The 22,049-nt window shown below is 40.9% G+C and overlaps 1 protein-coding gene across 5 annotated transcripts in view; it reads left to right on the top strand.

Annotated features, from left to right (window-relative positions):
- NPR3 (natriuretic peptide receptor 3) overlaps positions 1-22,049 on the top strand; it is a 70,680-nt gene that overhangs the window by 9,053 nt on the left and 39,578 nt on the right. For 2 of the 5 annotated variants that reach the window (XM_073891054.1, XM_073891053.1), the window contains exons 2-3: positions 2,949-3,073; positions 13,766-13,932. In XM_073891054.1, the coding sequence (XP_073747155.1) occupies positions 2,949-3,073; positions 13,766-13,932 (292 nt within the window). The remainder of the gene's footprint in view (positions 1-2,948; positions 3,074-13,765; positions 13,933-22,049) is intronic. The other 3 variants (XM_025866669.2, XM_025866668.2, XM_073891052.1) reach the window with 2 other exon arrangements.

The following is a 22,049-nucleotide window of genomic DNA, read 5'->3' as shown; positions in this document are numbered from 1 at the left end:
GAGTTGTCGCCAAATCCGTTTATCCCAGTTGTATTTATTATAATAGATGTGTAATTTAATTAGTTATTATATAAACTGATGAAACATGAGCAGGAGGAGAAAGCTATTTTAGTGAAAACTATTTTAAACCTTCTGACAGATTGTATAAAGGCAAGTTGCTAAAAATAGTTGCTGTTGAATTAGGCATGAATGAAACAGCCATATGAGATTAGGAAACATTCTACAAATCTAGAAGGATTCTGCATTCTCTCTGCTTTGCCAGTGTCTGTAAGTGCTTGCTCCAACTTCAACTGGATGATAATGTGCATTATGGGCTTCTTTTATGCAAGAAAAACAATATCCTGCCCGTGAACTTGGAAATTCGTTCTCACAAAGGAGGATTTAACTGCATGGTCAACACAAAATGGATGAGATCTAGAATAATTAAAGTCTGCTCAGATAGACACACTGCTGCTCTGTGTCACTCTTGCTCAGTCCCAGCAGGTACTGACATTTAAAGAAAGAGTGTGTCTGTCAGAGGGTTTGGTCTTTGTGGTGATGGAAATAGAGAGAAGGAGATGGGCCAGAGCTGTAAAAATAGACAAAGAAGTGACAGGGGGGCAGTGTCAGGCAGAGCCCATCCAGGACTTAGGGAAGCTTATGTTCCAGCCCGAGGACATAGCCTGTTAGGTCCTGGGCTAGGTATAGCACTTCCATGGGTGCTTACGGTTACCAAGGCCTGATGCCTTTGGATGCCTGAATCCTCCAACTGACCTCCTTGATTCAGATTCCATCCTCACTAACACCGGATTGCTTACACTATGGCTTCTCATTTGGCATGCCCAGGGACATGTTGATACAAATGTGTGTGTGACCATTGGGGTCCTCATTGAAATGAAGTTATCTGCATTTGAGAGTATCTAAAAACATCTGCGTTAGATTATTGGGATTCTACTTCCAAGCAATGACTCTACTCTTCATGTGCCGATAGAATTAGGTTCTATATCTGGGGGTTTAGGGCCAGACTCCGGACTATGATAAATTGATCACAAAATGATGGGGGCTGCTGGTGGACAGTTAGCTAGAGCCTCCGGGGTCCTTCTGTAGATGCCCACTCTTGGAATCTGCACTCTTGAAACTTGTCTAGCCTCAGCCTTTTCCTTATTGGCTGCTCTGTGGGACACCGTGGCTCTTTTTATCATTTCAAGGGACTAAAATTGAATCAGAGCTGAAACAAGAGTGTAGGTCCTAATGAGTGATGAAGAGTTTCTTTCAAAGCTTCCTTGCTGAGGCATCTTGGAATTTGACTATTTATTCCAAATATATACCAGTATTTCTAGGCACAAACAACACCTACTCCCACAGTTACAGACCTTATGGAATTTCGTATTGTTAAAACTCGTTCTCCAGAGCGTGAGCCTGCGCAGCGAGCCCTTCTGTAGTAAGAAATGTCAGAGTCACGATCTAACACTCTGAATTAACATGTGTAATAAACGACATATCAACAGGCGCCTAACCCTTCGTGCAGGTTGCCAAGGCAGCTTTGGCCCAGCCTGGAGTTTGTTTGACGTCTTTCAGCACCCATGCTTTTACAAAACACAGACACATCGCAGAGGGCTGGCGTGTGTGGTGATAATGTGGGGACGCCCCCCCCCCCCGGCCTCCCCGGGTCTCCTCTCTCCGTGTATGCAGCGAAACACAGTGGTCTGCGTCATGGGGACCAGAGGCCACCGACAGTGATGGAATTAACTGGATGACAGCCAGGGACCCGCTTCACGCCAGCCTGGTGTAGCTCACACGTGGCAGGCCACAATGTTCTGGAGCTGCTTAAAGCTCCTCAAACCTGCCAGTGTGGGTACAAACGGAGAGAACATGAGGAGGGTCCTGGAGTCTCGTTAACTATTTCCTATACACGTTGAGACAGCTTGAGAGAAATGTTTCAACATTCAGACAGCAGAAAACTTACACCACTCCCTGCATCCTCTGATTTGCCAAACGACTGTTCTCCCTAGAGCCGTTCAGTTTGCTTTCTCAGGAAAATGTATTTGCCATGCTATGCAGTACAAAAAGCTGTTGATACTCTTCACTGGCTTTTATTGGGCAAATTTGATGATATCTTTGAAGTCTTTTTTTAAAAAACTTGATTTTGAAATAATTTTATACTTTTGGAGAAGATGTAAGAAAGTTTAAGGAAACTCTGTACAGCCTTGACCTCGACTGTCACCAGTTTTAACATTTTGCCCCATATGCTTTCACTCCAAATCTCTCCCTGCTCTTTCCCTTCCTACCACCTTCAAATACACACACACACACACACACACACACACACACACACCCACACGTATCTTTTTAGGAACGATTTGAGAAGTAAGTAGAGCCGTCATGCTCCCTTACCCTTAAATACTTAGGTGTGTGCTCCCCAAGAACAAGGGCACTCACTTACAAAGCCACAGTATAAGTATGAAAAGCAAAAACTTTTAACACAGATGCAATACTGCTATCTAATTTACAGACTTCCCCAAATTTTTCCAGTTGTCTCAATAATGCCCTTTATAGCAAAACTTTTATTATTATTATTTTTTTAAGATGCAGGATCACACATTTTAGTTTTCTGTTCCTCTAACCCCTTTTTGGGTTAGAACATTTCCAAAGCTGGGTTTTTGGCTGCTCTCCTGATTGGATTCACGTTGCCCATTTTGACCTTTTTGGTCCTGGGTGTTGGTTCATGCGTGTGCTCCCATGGTTGGTGATGGGGGCTTCTATCACCTGGTTATGCAGGCGTCCGCTCGCTTTCTCCATTGTCGAGCTCCTCTTCTTTCCCTCTGTAATTAGTAAGTCATGAGTAAGGTGGTGCTTTAGGGCTATATTAGTCCCTGGTTCCTTGTCAGACGTCCCCACCCCTGGTTTCCGTGTCCTCACTGGCCTGTGGGAAAGGGCGTTTCACACATGTTGTTTGTTCCTCCCTCCCCAGTGGTGATCATGTGTGCGAGCAGCGACACCATCCGGGGCATCATGCTGGCGGCGCACAAGCATGGGATGACCAGTGGAGACTACGCCTTCTTCAACATCGAGCTCTTCAACAGTTCTTCCTACGGTAACTGTGCTTCCAGTTTCCCCTCTCTCTAAGCTGTCCAAAGAGGTCCTGAGAAAGCCAGTAATTTGAATTACCTCAATAGACTTGGTTCCATAAAAAGGAACTTAGAAATTTGTGATATTGAACACTCCCAGGACTTCTTGTAAGGTCTCAAGCTTTTCTTCTTTGAGAACTCAGAGCAAGAAGATACCTCCTACTTGGGGTGGTCACGGATTGTCTGGGAGTGAGCATCACTCCCTCCAGCACTCTGGATGGTCATAAATGCAGGCCCTAACGACCCCTCTCAAACGTGTTTCCCACTGCAGGTTACCACCGTGATGGACGGTTGGAATATTTTAATGAGATTTGGGCATGATTTTTAATAGAATAGACTAGACTGTATCGATGTAATAGAACATGTCAAAGTGTGTCACACATGCAAGTGTATTATTTCACAAAACTTTTATTTTGGTAATATAATTGTATGTGTCTATATATCTAAGCAGGTTACACATAGGGGTTTGTAATGGGCTGCAGTGTGAAAATAAAATAACCATTAGTATAAATTGAGGTAAAAGCATTTTTTAAAGCTACTGCTCCCAGCCCCACTTCCTTCCAGATTACTGCCCGTTCAGCCTCCCCTATATAGAAGTTTGAGACCCACCAACACATATGATTGAAAGCATATGATTCCTTAAGATGGATCTGGGGAAGTTCCCAGTGTTGCTGGGATGGTGTTTAAAAAGGTCACAGGTACAAAACATTTCCTTCATATGTGATTAGGGCTCTCTCTGAAGGAGACAGCGTAGGACAATGGAACATTTTCTCAAATACTGCACATTGCCTGCTCAAAACTGAGCAATTATAGGGAATCATAAGTGTTACTTGTCACAAATGGCTTGTTTATGCTGAGCTCTACTTCCCTGTTCTTGCTGTTGAGAGACAGTTAGACAGGATCTAAACCTTAAAGCATACACCTCACTTTCCTGCTTTGATGCCCTGGCTTAGTCAATCAACTCAAAGAGTAGAGCATTGCACATAAACAGATAATAAAACACAATTCTCACAGGGCTAAAGAAAAGTTGATGAAACAAAAGTAGCTCCTGATTCCTGTAGTGGAGAAGATTAGAGATTTGAGGCTTGCAGGATAAACACCTCTTTTTCCTCCTTGCTGCCATGGGTGTCTTTCCCCTTCTCTTTGCATAGGCAAAGTGTTGGTTTCACTTTCTGACCCCAGATCAGAATGCAATTATACTATTGAGTTCACTGAGATAGTGGTGGAGACTGGTCAAAATGAAAAACATTTATTCTGAGTTTTGCAAGCTGGTAATGCAAACATAGTGTGTATTTGGAAAAAATGCATGTGAGTGCACATTATAAATGGGCCAGTGCAGTGCAAATATTAGGTACTGGAATTCCTTGCATTCACAGATAAAGCTTGTATTACCTTTCTTTGCAATTACAATACACGAATATTATAGAAAAATTGAGAAACAGAAAGTTACAGGGAAGAAAATAAGTTACTATAATTCTTCCACCTAGCTAAAAAGTATATTGATAATATTTAGAAGTATGTGCATCTTCCTTATTTTATAAAAAAATTTACAAAAATATTTTTCAATAAAGTGGTGATACTATTTCAAGTGTGGCTACATAGTATTTTATAATGTTGATATGCCATCTTTACCTAAGCAATCTGTCATTTTTCAATATTTATGTTGTTCTCAGCTTTTTACTATTAAGAACAATGCTATGTTGAGTAGCCTTGTATGTGCATGCACATACGCACATACCCATACTTATACATACATATTACATGTGAGATAAATTTCTTGAAGTAGAATTTATGAGTTGAAAGTTTTAAGTTCTGATAGATCTTGCCAAGTTGACCCCTAAAGAGGTTTACCACTTTATGCTTTTGCAACAAGCTATGAGATTGTCTGTTTTCCTGCATCCTTACACCATCTAACTTTTCAATTATTTTATTTATTTGAATTTCTTCTTATGTCCATAAGCAACATTTTGCAGTTTCTTCGTTTATATTCTGTACCATTCTTGTTGAGGTCATTCTTAGATATTATGTTTTCTGGTTGTTATTATGATCATGTTCTTTTCCCATTACATTTTATAACTGTAGTTGTTATATAGAAAAGCTATGAGATTCTGTTTATTTATTTTGCAAGAATTCCACATATTAAATCCTCTTTTGATAGTTTTTTATATTATTTTCATATAGCAACAAGTGTTTTTCTCCATTTTGACAATTGATCATTTTTTTCTTTTTTTATTGCATTGGCAAGAACCTCCAGAATTATATTGTATAACAAATGGTGATACTTTAATTTCTAACTTCTTGAATTGAAGTAGATGTTAAAGTCTCCTTTTATTTCTAGTTTATTAAGTGTGGTTTTAAAAATTAGAAATGAGTAGGGAATGTTATCAAGTACATTTGACCTATTCTTTTATTCTTTAATAAATAGGAGATTGAGCCATTGTAGTATTCTTGGAATTAAGTATACTTTGTCATGATGACTTTTTTAGGTGTATTGCTGATTTTAACTTTTGGTATCTTATTTAGGACTTTTGAGTCTATATTCATGAGTGAGATTGGACAGTAGTTTTCTTGCCTTGAGGTGGTATTGGCAGATTTTAATATCAGGTTTATATTAGCTTTATAAAATTAATTGGGACACTTTCCATTGTTTTTGTGCTCTAGAACAGTTTATATACCATAAGAATATTCCTTGAAAGATGGAAACAATTCAACTCTGTATCTGGACCTAACTTCTTTTTAGAGGTAATTTTTGAAAAACTTAAAAAAATTTATTTTGAAATAATTTTAGACTTACAGAAAACTTGCAAAAATAATATAGAAAGTTCATGTATACTTTTTACCCAGATTCCTCTAATGTTAACAATTTAAATAACCATAGTACAATTATCAAAATAAGAATATTAACATTGGTACCATACTACTAACTAAACTGTAAGCCTATTTGAAATTTACTACCTTTCCTAATGATCTTTTTCTGTTCCAGGATCCAATCCATATAGTTGTTGTATTTTCTTAATCTTTGCCAATCTGTGTTATTTCCTCAATCTTTCTTTGCCATTCATGACCTGACAGTTTTGATGAGCCTGTTATTTTGTAGAATGTCTCCCAGTTTGGATTTATCTGTTGTTTTCATGTGGTAAGATTGAGTTTATACTTATTTGGCAAGAATACCAAAAAGCGATATTGTGTCCTTTACACTGCATGATATCCCTGTGTAAGAAGTCATAGCCATATATATGACTTAGTATTGGTGATCTGGGGATAACTTTTTTTTTAAGTTGCATTTTTAAAGTATTTTTCCATGAGTTCAGTTTTTTTGCTTCTTGAAAATTAAATTACATAGAGTTATACAGTGTGCTCTATACAACTTGCAAAGTATCCTTGGTATTTCTGATTAGACCTTTCTTTTCCTACCTTTTATAGCATGGGTGCTCAGGCTTTGGCCTCTGCTCTCAGTCTGCCTGAGAGGCTGTGCTTGATGTAACCCTGCCCTCCCCCGTGGGCCTTAGTTTCTTTTAATGATAATAATAGTACTTACCTCATGGCATCAAGCAGAGTAATAAATGAGGTAATGTGTGTGAGATACATAGCAAACTTCTTGAAACATAAAGAGTGTTTAATAAATGTTAGCTATATTATTAGTCTTAGTTTACTCTGATGATTATAGATTATATATAGTTCTTAAAAATGGTAAGTTTATACATTTTTCTTGGTGTAGTTATTTTTTTAAGATTTTATTTATTTATTTGAGAGAGAGAGAGAGAGAGCAAGAGAGCATGAGCGGGGAGGAGGGGAAGAGGGAGAGGCAGAAGCGGGCACCCTGCTCAGCAGGGAGCCCCACATGGGGCTTGAACTCAGGACCCGGAGTTCATGACCTGAAAGAAAGGCAGACACTTAGCCCATTGAGCCACCCAAACACCCCTCTTGGTATAGTTTTATAGACAAGTTTAGGCCATACATTCTGTTAACAAATGAACCAAGAATGGATGTAGGTGCATTAGAAATTACATCTGCATGCAAATAACCAAGACTCCCACCTATATTTATTTAAGCAAATGTAGAGGTTTTTCCTCTCACCTGTAAGAAGTCCAGAGGTGGGCAGTCCAGAGTAGAGATGGTGGTTCCATAATATCATCAGGGTTCCAAGCTTCTTCTGTTTCTCAGCTCCCTTAATCTTAGTGAACAGCATCCATCCTAAAGATCACAAGGTGGTGGCTAGGACTCCAGGGACGGTGTCTTCATTCTAGGCAAGATGAACGCGGAAAGATGAAAGGCAAAAAAGACACTATCTCAGCTGACTCAATTCTGTTTGAAGATCTGTCTGTCTGGAAGCCCCTCTGATTAACTTCTACTTACATATCATTTGCTACCCCTAGTTGTGAAGGATGCCAGAAAATGTGTGCTTTCAGCTAGATTCTCTGTTACCCCAAATCAATTTAGGAAACTGTTACTAAGGAAGAAGGAAGAATGGATGTAGGGAAGCAAATGTCTATGCTTGCCACAGACCCTGAAGCCCTTTTCCTCCTCAGAATAGAAGCAGTAAACAGAATCTTATTGCAGGCAGAGAGACCTAGTAAAGGGTCTTCTTTGAGATTTTTAAAAAATATTTATTTATTTATTTGAGAGAGAGAGTGAGCAAGCATGCACATGTGTGAGTGTGCATGAGTTGGGGGAGGAGCAGAGGGAGAGAATCTTCAAGCAGACTCCCCACTGAGCGTGGAGCCCCACATGGGGCTTGATTCTGCCGCCCATGAGATCATGACTTCAGCTGAAACCAAGAGTCAGAAGCTCAACTGACTGAGCTACCCAGGAGCCCCACTGTGCCTTAAGAATCAAATATATGCTCATGAAAGATTCTTCAACACTGTTTTCTCCCTGTGCTTCCTCACAGCAAACTCTATACCAGTTCCAGAAGAAGGCTCTATTTTAATTAATACTTGCTTGCTATTGGATTTTTTTTTTAAAACATATAGTGTGTCCATATTTATTGATTACTGGGTTGTTTGGTCTTGGTGAGTACTCAGACAAATTCTCAGATCTGCCCAAATTATAGTTATAGGAATTCAGAATATATTATGGGGGAATTCAGGTGGTGGAAAATAAGATTGAAAGGATGGGTTTAAAAAAAATTAGAGAGAAGTGATGTCTGGGTGGCTTAGTTGGTTAAGCGTCTGATACTTGATTTCAGCTCAGGTCATGATTTCAGGGTTCTGGGATCGAGCCTCATCTAGGGCTCTGTGCTCAGCATGGAGTCTCTGCTTGAGATTCTCTCCCTCTCCCGCTGCCCCTCCCTCCTGCTTACTCACGTGCTCTCTCTCAAATAAATAAATAAATAAATCTTTTAAAAAAATCTAGAAAGAAGGTGATATATATTGCCCTGTAGAGTTCTTAATAGCACCCACTGGCATTCTTGTTCATTGGCATTATCTTCTTTGGATGTAAGGTAGGTGGCAAGTTATTTGGGTGACCCTGTCCAGGACTGTTAAGGGTAGTGTAGAGCCTTCTGGAGTTCCTGGTAACTCAGAGGGCACTCATTAAGGTGAAGATGGAAGTATAGTAGAGCTAGGTGATACACATAAATTATTTGACTCGCTAAAAGTGGAAAAATAGAAAAATTGAGGAGAGATTAGATTTATTACGTTTTACTACAAAAGTAATATATGCACATTCGAGTTTGTATGGGATGATGTGAAAAGAAAAAGAATTCTCATACAATCTTCCAGCTGTGACGGTTGTCAAACCACATTTAGACGCTTCCTCTTCTGACTTTTCCTTCTGTGTTACTTTTGTTCCTAACACTTTTGTCATCCCATTGCATGGTCAGTTTTAAAGCTTGGAACACCCCAAACTCTGATGAAATGAATATGGAGCAGGGACGGCGTGGCACCAGTGTTTGGAGTCTGGCTTGCACTTGAATCCGTCTTCTGTTTATTGGCTAAGGGACTTGGGGCACGTCAGTCTCCTTGAGCCTCAGTTTCCTCGTCTGTAACGTGGCACTTATGCTCACATCCTTCTCGTGGAGTTTTTATGAGGATTGAAGAATGAAACGCTACAGGCAATGCCATTCACAACGGCATCGCCCAATAAGCGGTGCTGTTGTTACTGATGGGAGCAAGTGGACCAGCCTAGCTCACGGCAAGCGTGTAACACCCGGCCATTTGGAGAGGGTGGGGTGAGGCGAGGTCAAGAGCCAGACTGCTACACAGCCAGCCCAGGGGAGCTCCAGGCATTCATTTCTTGGACATATTCTGTGATGTCTTAGCTAGTTATCCCAGGGTGGGTACCCCTTGCCAACTCCAGACCCCTGGCCACAGGATTGCTGAGTACAGGGCTTGGTGGTGAGCAGGTTATTTCCTCTTTCTTTTTTTTTTTTTTCCTTTTTTAAGATTTTTATTTATTTATTTGACAGAGAGAGACACAGTGAGAGAGGGAACATAAGCAGGGGAGTGGGAGAGGGAGAAGCAGACTCTCCACAGGGCAGGGAGCCCGATGTGGGGCTCGATCCCAGGGCCCTGGGACCATGACCTGAGCCAAAGGCAGACGCTTAACGACTGAGCCACCCAGGCGCCCCTGTTGTTTCCTTTTTCACAAATATCCTGTGCTCTTACTCTAAACACAAGCTTGGGACTCCATGATGTTTAAAACAAAACAAAGCAAATTCACTTTTCCTCATTCCTGAAACAACCTCAGAGGATCACCTCCTCTGCCCTACTCTTCGCTAGCAGCCTTCTTTTTCCTCTTCTTGATCCCTTGCTCAGGACAACTGAAAGAAGATGGCATTAGCACTAACCACTCTGAAAGTGTTATCATCAAGGTCACCGATGACCTCATCACCAAAGCCCTTAGCCTGAGGTCAGACCAAGCCTCCGTGCCTCTAAAGCAGTGCTGTCCAAATGGAATGTTCCATGATGCTGTGTTCTGTTCTGTGTTGCCCAGGATGGCAGCTACTAGCCACACGTGGCTACCAGGCACCTGAAATGTGCCACATGTGACCGATGAACCGAATTTTAAATTTTATTTAATTTTAATCAGTTTAAATTTTAATAGTCATACGTGTGGCTGGTGGTTGCTCTATTAGGCAGCACAGGTCTCGTCTAGAGCATTCCATTTTGTTTTCACCAATTTCTTTCTGGAAACCTATTTTTCTTAGTGTCGGTAGCACGGCATTCTTTGGTTCTCTGTCAGCTCCTCTCTGTCTCCTCGTACTTCTCCTGCCCACTAGAAACATCATCCCCAAAGTGTTTTCTAGTGCTCACTCCTCTTTCTGGCTTCAGACCACTGTTTCCAGCTCCAGCCTGGTGTTGTCACCTTGGATTGACCATGACCCTGACTGAAAGACATCATTACCATTTCCACGTCATTTCCCTCCTCCTCCATCTGGCTCTGCTCTTTCTTCTAATAACATCTCCTTTTCCTTTCCTCTCTGGCGTCACCAGATGTGATGCGATGTGCCTCCCTTTCTGTTGTCCCTCACTCCCTCACTCTTGTAGAGTCTTGAGATTCCTCTTGCACTGTCCTGCTTTTCATTCTCAGGGGCTCTCCCTCTTCTTATGATTCCAAAAGCAGTAAATGCTTATTATTGAAAATTCATTAGATTCCCAAAAACACAAAAAAGGAAAAGAAAAAAGAGAAAAGAAAACTTGCCCATAGGTCTAGCTACCCAGAGAAGCACGCTTAGCTTTTTGGTGTGTGACTTCCCCTGGATCGCCTCTCGTAACCTCTTGCCTGGACGGCTGTGACTGTGAACCCTCTGTGTCTCCCTATTCTAATCCATTGCTATTCCCCAGGGCCTGATTCTGATCATGTCACTCTTCTGTTACACTCGTAAATCTCCAGAGGCACCCAGTTGTCTACTGAATTAAATTTGTCCCTACTGACGGGGCATCATGCCAAGCCAACTCTGCTTTTCCAGTGTTCAACAGCCTGGGTGTGGGCAACGTTACTGACACATTACAACAAGGAACGCCCGCAAAAGCAGGAAGTCACAGGATCAATTATGGTGGTGACTAGATAAGCATTTAGTTTGGATTAGATTTACTAAGCAGATTGTTTTCCATTTTTTTTTTTCTTGAAGACAGAACTCCCAAGTTATTACCCTTTGGATTGCGGTAAACAGATTTATTGTATTGGATTTCACTTCTTGGGAAAAGTGTTTTCCTCTTTCAGTGAGTGAGATGGTTGCTGTTTCTAGTTCTGTATGTGTTGTCTGACTGCAGTACAGAACCCTTCAGGGTTAAGTATTTTCTTTCTTAAGCGCCTGGAGAGTACTCTTTCCCAGAGTTGAGAAGCTCTGACCCTCTGCCTACAGAACATGACTCCTGTTGTCTTGATATCTCAAATCAGTTATAAAGGAATCAATAAATATTGATTGCACGCTTCAAAGAAATGTATTCCTCCTTGGGATGAAGATGTTCTGGACATTCTTAGAATTGGGGGGTCTTCCTGGCAAATGGGTTTGGCTCCTTAACAAAGGCCATGTTGTCTGTGTCTCGAGCTCGCAGCTGGGCTCCCCCTGGCTGGGGGCAGGGACAACAGCTCTCCCTCACTACAGGCTCAGCTGCCTGCCCTGCATGCTGTCACCTCCTTGGTGTTTGGGAGGTTTCATATGGAGGAGGACTTTGTCAAGTTTTGTTTGGTGGCCTGAAATTTAATCTGTGCTCCTTGAGAACGGATCTAGTCCTTAATGAATTCTGTCCTCAGCTCTGTCTTATTTATCTTTTAACAGCTCCCTGGCACATAGAAGCAATTAATGAATGGTTGCTATTATTAGGATTATCATTACACAGATAACTCCACAAACAAATTCTTTGTCTCGGCCTTTTCTTGTGCTCGAGACTGAGGCTCCCAGCTGCCTGCTGAATGTCATACACATTTGCGCCTTTGCCTGTGCCACGGGCTCAGCCAAGCACACCTTTCCATCCTGCTCGCCTTCTATTAAAATCCTAGTCACACATTTAGGGACGACCGATGCCTCGTCCTCACTTGAAACCTTCCCCCTTGGGAGTGTGGGAGCTCCTTGCCTCTATCCTCATAACCCTCCGCATTGTTTCTTACTACTCCCTACCTCCTGCCACAGTGAGCTAGCTGTTCCTTGCTGTAACTTCAGCTGTTCACACGGACGGCTCCGAAACCCTGTCCTCAGGTGGTGGAGGCTGTTCAAGCCCTTCATAATGCCTGCTGGGGTGGCGATCACGGAACCTTGCGTGTGGTACATGGCTGATTACTTTCTGTCTGATTTAAGCGGGTCTAGAAGTTCCCAAGCCACCAACTCTTTCTTGAAAGTGAGATCTGCGGAGCCCTGGCGGCACGCTCCGCAAGCATCCTCACTACTCAGCTGCTGGCTCCAGGGGTGCGCCGTGGACTAGGGGCTCAGTGTGAACAAATGACTCTGGTGCTGGACTCCAGCAGGTTGAATTCTTTGTTGTGGCTCCAGAGAACTGGAGGGATCATAAGGATAATTCATAGAAACAACAGTTTATTGCCAAATGTTAGAAGTCCACATTTCCTTTTGGGGTCCTGCAGGCCACATGTTTCCTCAAAAACGAGATCAGAAAGAGAAGAGTACTAAATCTTATCCATGTAATTTGCCTTTGCTTTTGTGAAAGGGAGCACCGTGAAGCCGGGGGGACCCAGTTTCTCAGTGCCTCAGTTTCCCCATCTATAAAAGAGGATAACATACCCAAACCAAGGAGTCTTGTGAAGATTAAATGAGTCCTACATATAAAGTGCTCAATAAATAGAGCTTTTTAAAAAAGATTTTATTTGTTTATTTGAGAAAGGGAAAGAGCACGTCTGAGAGAGAACATGAGTGGTGGGGAAAGGCATAGGGAGAGGGAGAAGCAGACTCCCTGCTGAGCAGGGAGTCCAACACAGGGCTCCATCCCAGGACCCTGGGATCATGACCTGAGCTGAAGGCAGACGCTGAAATGACTGAGCCCCTCAGGTGCCCCAATAAATAGAGCTTTTATTATTATATATGTGCTCAGTAAGTGTTAGCAATTTTTATTTTATTACTCTTGATGCACTGATGAATATTGTCCAAAAAATAATTTTTATATGAGGTTGCCAGCACTAGAGAGAGATAAATCCTCATGGTCACCTAAGTTACTTTCATTCTGAGGAGATTCCACAAATAGTTCAAAAAGTATCAATAATCTCAATCTCCAAAGTTTTTCTATGAATAGCGCCCACTTTATCATACTTGCGCATGTCCGTTGTGATACACGGCGCTCCTGTCATTTCACATCCACACAACGTCAGGTGTATCGTACTATAGTAACGACTCGGTTGACCTCCGCAGTTGACTGTAGATATTAAAAAAAAAAACAAGTGAATGGAAAGGAATAAAAGCTTTCTTCTTACTCCTGCAGTGCTGCAGTTCTCAGGGGCTGAAAATTACAGTTACGCTGTCATTATAAGGCAGTTAACTCTAGAATGCTTTGCTTTGTCTCTCGCATTTCAAAGGAACACGTGTCCAAAAGGCCTTCTCCTTTGAGGATCTTGGCATCGTCAGATTATGTCCAAGGGCACGACTATGACAATACCGTCTGCCCCAGTTGCCAAAAGTAACACGTAGTGACACGCTGCAGTCGAAGGGGGGAGAATGGTCCCTTTATGGTGACTGCCTTGGAATTATAAATATTTTTATTTCTCTGTAGGAGATGGCTCGTGGAAGAGAGGAGACAAACATGACTTTGAAGCTAAGCAAGCATACTCATCCCTCCAAACAATCACTCTACTGAGGACAGTGAAGCCTGAATTTGAGAAGTTTTCCATGGAGGTGAAAAGTTCTGTTGAGAAACAAGGACTCAATGAGGAGGATTACGTAAGTGCTTGATTATGGGCCTAGGCCTTCTGCATCCCGAAAACAGTCTTCTAATTAAATCAGAGGTGACAGTGTCCCATTCTGAACCATTCAGAAATTCCTAGGTTCGTGTCTGAATGTCACTGAGCTTTCTCTGTGTTTTTTTTTCTGGCCCGCTTCCACCCCCCAATCACCCCCCACCCCACTTTTCCAACTGCTGCAGGAAGGAAAATTGCTTTTTGTGGGTACTTGTGGTAATGCTGAGCAGATGTTGGTAGACTTCCGGCACCTATTTGACTGGGAGCATGTTGTGGGGGGAAGATGGATGATGGAGTGCCCAAGTTTTGCATGCTGAATTTTTCCAAAGCCCAATGGCAGGAGATATTTTGGGTTTTAGAAGTCTCTTCCTTATGACAATCTTTTTGGCAAGTCTGCCCCGTCTCCTGTGGCAGTGTCATTTCCCTTGGGGCTTCTAGAGCTTCCTGCTCCTCAGTGCTGTTGTTACTGATGCATTTTCCAAGAGAGGACGAGGGTCAGGAGCTTTGGCCATGCTAAGGACCGAGCAGAGTCGCTCATCTGAGAGGTGGCACCGAAGCCGGCTGGCCACACCTCACTTGGCACCCTTGTTCTGCCACCTCTGGTTCCTCAAAACTCTGCATCATTCCTGTAGATTCATTCTCAGAGCTGGGTGAGCCATGGATTCCTCAAACCAATTGGGTGCCTGTGCTGGTTTTCAACACTGTTCACTCCACAGTGTCCAAGGCAGAAAAGAGACACCTTCTTAACAGGAGATATAGCGCTTTGGATTGTTCTTGCCCGAAGTGGATAATGACTGTCTTCGTAAGACCAGTTTCACTTGGGCACTTCCAAACAGGGCCTCTCTCAGTTTCTTTAGTTGAAGTACTGCAGGGTACAGACATTGGCCCCAGACAGACCTACATTCAGAGCCTGAAGCTAACACTTCTTAGCTGTGTGATCTAGGGCAAATTACACAGTCTCCCTGGTCCAAACTACTCCTCCCTGTTGGGAGGATTACAGAGAATCTATCTGAAGCATTTAGTATTATCCCAGTCAAAAAGTTGGAGCTCCATAAGGGATGCCTCTTTTATACTATTGTTATATTACTCCTGGCTTTATAAGAATTTGCTATCAAAAGACATATAAAGGGTCTTATAAACATATTTATTCATGTTTTAAGTGTTATATATAATACACATATCATTTAAAATACCTTTTGACTTTCTAAATCAGTACTGTCCAGTAGATATATATATATGTGAGTTGCAAATGTGAGCCACATATGTAATTTAAATGTAATTTAAAATTTCTAGTAGCTACATTTTTGAAAAGTTAAAATAACCAGGTGAAATTAATTTGAATAATACATTTTATTTAACTCACATAGAAAATGTTCTTTCAACATTGAATCAATGTAAAAACTATGGATGAGATTATATATTCTTTTTATTGTGTAAAGTCTTTGAAATCCAGTGTGTATTTTACCCTTTACAGCATATCTTAATTCCCTTCGAATGCTCAGTAGCCATGTGTGACTAGTGGCTACCATATTGGACAGTGGGTTCTGAATTATGAAGGAAGTGGAGCTTCTGCAGTAGAGCCCAGGTTTGAGGAAACCTATGATAGTATTGTCATCATCCAAATCCTTTGCCTCAGGAATAGGAAAGAATGTAAAGGCACTGAGCATTTTTATTTGGCCTTTTACCTGAAGCTGTTGAAGTTCAAGTATCACAATAGAGACTGTCCCACATAATGATACTTCTTGGGCAAAAGAAATGTGTACCTTTGTACCTACTAGAAAGATCTATAATATATTCCAAACCAAGCGCTAGTGCTTTAGAGATTAGTTGTGGTTGTAGATTACAATTATACAAATATACAAATTATAATGTTAAGTAGAAATTAGAACTCATAATAATTTATTTCAATTCTGAACATGTGTCTACTTTTTTATATTTTATGTATTTTTTTAAAGATTTATTGATTTATTTCTAGGGGGGAGGGGCAGAGGAAGAGGGAGAGAGAGAATCTCAAGCAGACTCCCTGCTGAGCGCAGAGCCTGGTGCGGGGCTGGATCCCACAATCCTGAGATCATGACCTGAGCCGAATTCCAGCATCAGATGCTAAACTGACTGAGCCACCCATGCGCCCCATCATATTTTATGCGTGTTTAGTTGGGCTCTTCTCAGTGCCATCTAGTTAGTGTGGACAGGTAGTTGTGGTGAGTATTGTGGAAGAGGGAGATGTGGGAGCCAAAGACCCAGGAGCTGCTCTAGTTGGGACTCAATGGGTGCTAGAACTTGATCTAATGCTGTAGGAGACACTTAACACAGCTAGCGAGGCTTGGTGGTCTTCATTCTAGGGCTCAGCTCTTTCCTAGGTCTTTCTACTTTTCTTCTTTGTACCAATGGGTTGTCTTATCTGCTTACTTAGAACTTCAGTTCATGACACTCATCATGGGCTCTTCAGCCTCTGCTGTTGATTTCAAATCCAGCAACTTTGGTGGACTCTTATTAGTTCTAAAATTCACCACTCATTTTTTTAAACAATCACATGACTTGTGAATAGTGACAGTTTTGTTTCTTTTCAATTCTTCTCCTATGTATGCTTAATTAAAAGTATACTTCATTAAATTAAGCATATTAAATTAAATTAAGTATAACTAATTACATTAAAACTTTTAATGGCATTGGCTAGGATCCCAGTACCGTATTGAATAAAAGCAGTGATAGTGAGCATCCTTGCCTTATTCTTAACTTTAATATGAAGAACACATAACGGTTTCCTATCTGTTCCAATCATCATTTATGCATAATGTTTAGTGTGGGGTTTGGGGGAGAGTCCTTATTAGATTATGGAAGTTCCTTTCTATTCTTTGTTGATGAGGTTTTGTTTTGTTTGGGCAAAACTATATCTTTTATTAGAATAACTGAAACAAAGGTAGCATAACAAGCATTGGAGTTTATATAATGGACGTTAGGGAAAAGCGACAGACACAGGTTTTTTATTGTAGGCACTGTAAATTGTAATATATCCCTGACCCTCTGTCATACGTGTGAGTGCTGCTTTCATCATATTCGGTATGTAGGCAGCAGCCTTGGAAATGTTGTGATCTCAAAATGCAAAAATGTGAAACTTTAAACTTTGATAGCCTATACTGAAACATTGGGAAGTTGGAGGGGGTATGATTATTAAAATAAAATTAGCATTTTATGTTTTCAATTTATCAAATTTTGATGGATTAATGCTATTTTGTTTCCATAAAATCGATCTTTTCCTTCATCTCTCCCTTTTTTCCTCCGTCTCCACCTCTTGCACTGTCTTTTTAAAGTTGATTTTTTAATTGAGATAAGTGCAGTTTTAAGATGCAGTACAGAGAGATCACTTGTATACATTGCCCAATTTCCCCCACTGGTTACATTTTGGAAATTATGTATAAGATCACAATACAGATATTGACACTGACACAATGCACTGACCTTATTCCTGTGTATGTGTGTGTGCGTGTAGTATAGAGTGTGCAGATTCAGTTCCATGCAATTTTATCACCTGTGTAGGTTGGGGTGTTTGAATTTCATCAAATGCCTTTTCTACATTTGCTGAGATAATCAGATGGGTTTTTTTTAATTCTGTTATAATGTACTAAGTTGTATTACCAGATTTTTCTCTTTTCCAGTATTATTGAGATATAATTGACATATAACATCATATAAGTTTCATATTTGATATATGCATATGTGGCAAAATGCTTACCACAGTTAGTTTACTTAACATCCATCACCTTGCATAGTCACAAAATTTTTTTTCTGGTGATGAGAAGTTTTATGATCTACTATCTTTGCGACTTTCCAATATACAATACAGTATTAATTATAGTCATCACACTTTACATTAAATTTCCAGAATTTATTTATCTTATACCTGAAAGTTTGTAACTTTTAACCACTTCTATTACTAGATTTTTCTAATTTTAACAATGTCTGCACTCCAGGCATAACTCTGCTCTCTCTACTCTTCAAGACTTTGAGCTTTTCCGTTTCCCAGGTCATATTTTGGAGAATAAGATTACGGTTGAACCTATGCATGTTTGCCTGGGTGCAGCTTCTTCAGCTGTGCCATCTCAAGGGCTATTGGCAGCCTGTACGTTAGCATCTCTGGGTCAAGTATCTACTCCTGTTTCCTTTATCTTTGGTGGGTAGTTTGGCAGGTGTGTGTGTGTGGTGTGATAGAAAATCAGACTGCTTAGGGCTGGGCTTTCATTGGGACTGTATGTGTTGCATGTACTGTAATGGTCTGGTTATTAGTATATGTGTCTTTATGATGATGTTTCCACCATTGCTATGGGTAATACAAAATATATATTTTTAAAAGATTATTTATTTTGGAGAGAGCGAGAGTGAGAGCAAGTGCTTGTGCGAGTGGAGGTGGGGGCAGAGGGAGAGGGAAAGAAATCCCAAAGCAGACTCTCTGCCGAGCGCAGAACCCTATAATGTGGGGCTTGATCACACCACCCTGAGATCATGACCTGAGCCAAAGTCAAGAGTCGGCCACTTAACCGAGTACGCCACCCAGGTGCCCCTAAAAATATTTTTTTTTAAAGTACATTTGTCCTCTTACTAGTGAACCCGGTGGAGACCTATTCCATTCTGAACACTGTGTTCTAGGAGGACCCAGGAGCCATTGCTGCAGACAGTGTAGCCTATGGTTAAAATATGTAGGCTGGGGTTTCATAGACCTGGTGCTGCCTCTTACTGTTCTTATCTTGGGCACATTCCTGGGAAGCTCTGTGCCTTGGTTTACTGACTATAAAATGGGGAAAATAATTTTTAACTGACAAGGCTATTGAAAAAACTCAAGAATCATATGTAAATAATATTTAACACAATGCCAGGCATTGTGGCATATTGAATACAATGAATTGTATTATTGAATACCTTTGCATATTGAATACAATTGAATTCAATACATATTGAATACATATTGAATACAATGGATGATAGCTGTTATTTCTTTTACTTTTGTTTCTTACACTCGAGACCATTGTACATGATGCTCCTGCATGCCTACGGTATCCAGTACTCCTACCTACCCTTCAGCTCTCAACTCAGGCGCCACCTTCTTAGGACGTGTCTTTCCTGACACTCCAGACTGTCTTAAGGCACCCTGATCCTTCCCGTCATAGCCTTTAGCTGTGTGTGGGATTTTCTAATTAAATCTGGCCTCTTCTACCAGACAGTAAACTCTGTGAGAGGAGGAACTATGTCTGTTTCTGTTCATTCTTGCTTCCCCTTGTATGCTTGGTACAAAGGAAACAGCCAATAAACATGAACTTTTATTATCAGGCTTATTGTTTTAGTTATTATTGAACCAGAGGACATCAAATCCAACCCATTCCCAGCACAGTGATAGAAAGGTAGAAACTGAGGCCCAGGCAGGTGAGGTGGCCTTTCCAAATATAACTAGGACGCTGCACTCAATATAACAATGTTGAGTGGTGATGGAATCCTAGACCTTGTTAGGTCCACAAAGCGAGGAGTTCAGTGTCACTTATACTGTGGGAAATGGTATTGGGGGATAGTAATGGGGATAGTTTTCATAATGGGAATTCTGAAGACCCTCTGGGAGTCATCAGAAATCTCAAATTGGAAGTAAAACCCCACTGGGAGAGGCCCTCAGGTATCAGATGGGCTCCCAGCGTGGCTAAGACAAGTGTTTGCAAAGTGCCTGCCTGGCCTTCTCTGCTGGTTTTTATTGTGTTGCCTACATGGGCAGTGGCTCTCACTCCAGGGCATCTTAATGGGTGTTTGGCCTTTGCCATGTGAGTGGTTCCAGTTCTAGAGCTCTGGTATTTTGTTTTAGAATGTGCTGTGTGGTGGCCGAGCCAGGATTAGTTGCATCCCCTGACTCCTGCTTCAACGTCATTAGTCTGACCTTTCTATTAACAACACACCCAATATGGGGTTGAGCCCATGACCTGAAGATTAAATGTCTCGGGCCCTGCAAGTGAGTCTGGCAGGCAACACAGGCTGAAGTCCTTCCTTCCTTTTCCTGCACCCTGCCTGATCAAATACACACTTTTAAGATATCAGTTTCTCTTTGCTCTTTTACACGCTTGATGAAATCTGGCCAGAACTCTGTCTCTTCTTCATCTGCAGCAACCTGTTTTCTTCTGAAGTGTAAATCATTATTTTATAGATCATGAGATACTGTTCATTGAGTGCTCCAGAGAGCATGGCTGTGAGCTGGATTTGTGAGCATGCAGTGGTCCAATCCGGGGTGAGATCCTCATCACCTAAAAATGCTTAAGCAGGTCTATCCATGGCCATGAGCTCTGGAAGCCCACAAGAGCCACATTTCTATGCCAGCATGGATATAAAACATTATGCACCTCAGTGTAGGACATTTGCATATACTGACAGTACTCACAGAGATGTGGACAATTTATCTTGTAGCAGACCGTATGTGGTGCATATGTGAAAATACCCATGGTCCTAGAGGAATAAAGTCAACCACAGTGGAGTGGGTTCGCTTAGTTCTTTAGGAGGAAGCTCCTTCCCAATTCATCCAAGTTTCCATGACCTCTTTAAGTGGATAATGGTCTCTTGACTTAGTGTTCATTAACTCTTTTTAATTATGTACACACTTTTGTGTGTAAACGAACATGTGTATATTTCTGGAGAGAGAGGCCAGTATCTTTCACCTGATTCTTAATGGGGTCAGTGTCACAAAGAAGTAAGAATCATTGAACTAGACCCCATGGCTAGTCAGCCTACCATTTGCCCGGTTATTGTCTGAAGCTGTATTTTTTCTTACGGATAGGGTACAATGTTGTGCACACACAGCTGCATTGAAAACTCATTCCCCTGGAAGAAAATGAAGAAACACCTAAATGCTGGAGGATTTCCTAATCTTAAATTCTAAAACCATTAGTTTTATTGCTGAGATGAAAGAGATACCAGGTCATTCTTTCCTTCCTTCATTTTGGACTAGAGAGTCAGTCTAGTCTTTCCAGTTCCTAGTGTTTTCACATTATGTCTTTAAGAGGTAGACTTAAATTTATCCTTGCTACTATTTCTCAGTTTAGACTGAGCCAGTGCTGGAGACATCTTTTCCCCTCTGGCAGCCTGTCTGACTTCTCAGCCGTGTAAATCCCAGTCTTGGCCTTGCCCCATTCTCCCTATTGTGTTTGGCACTTCTGAGGCCCATTCACTGGCTGGCTTCATAAATAGTTGGCTCTGCCTTTGGGTGAAGTTCATCTTCCCCTGATGTTGTTGTTGTTGTTGTTGAAACCAAAGTAATACATAACTTTCTAGATTGAATACAATCAACAAAAAAAAGAACCAGATGGAATTAAAAATAAATTTATGGTACTGTAAGAGTTATGGATAGACAGCAGTGTCTTGTTCTTCTCTGCTCCTGACTCCCATTCCTTAGAGGCAATAATCCTTAATGTTTTTATGGGCTTTTTCTGCTGTTTCCCTCTATATTTCTAAAATAGCTTATTTATGCTGCTATTTTTGATATGTAAAATCTGGTATCATCTCATTTTTTTTTCTAAAATGGAAAGAGATTTAGCTCCTTTACACACTTTCTCTACAAGTACTTCCTTTTCCTCCATCCTCCCAATATTTTATAACATAGTTTTTAGTTAAAGGTACATTCACAAAGTAAAATTTGAAGAAAAGTACCCCCACCACATTCAGAGCTATTATTATTATGACCATATATATAATGAACCACATAGCAGAACCATGTGGTGTTTTATGATTACATTTCCTCTCCTGTGTAGGCTTTTTTCTCTGAATTTAATAATTTCTTTGTTTTTCTATTTGCTTCCATGTAGTTCTCATTATGTCATTCTCATTCCCTAGAATGATGTTAATGATTTTTCTTCTTCAGCTTTTTGTATCCTGTTCCAGTTTAGAGTAATTGCTTCCTTTAGTATCAACCTGGAAATGTCCTTCAGTTTTCTCTTGTATTAGTTCCCCTTTTTCTTGGATATCAAATCTCCTTCTTAGTTGAATTTCACCTTAATTTTGAAGAAGATGATATGAGTGGAAAATCTTTTGAGACTTTGAATATTAGAAAACATTTTGTTTTATTTTTATATATAATCGATT

This window comes from Callorhinus ursinus, unplaced genomic scaffold (genome assembly GCF_003265705.2).
Source record: "Callorhinus ursinus isolate GAN/ISIS: 27379988/994484 unplaced genomic scaffold, GSC_fseal_2.0 scaffold3, whole genome shotgun sequence".
Taxonomy (NCBI): domain Eukaryota; kingdom Metazoa; phylum Chordata; class Mammalia; order Carnivora; family Otariidae; genus Callorhinus; species Callorhinus ursinus.
The sequence above is the reverse complement of the archived record's forward strand: the minus strand, read 5'-3'. Positions and strand labels throughout refer to the sequence as shown.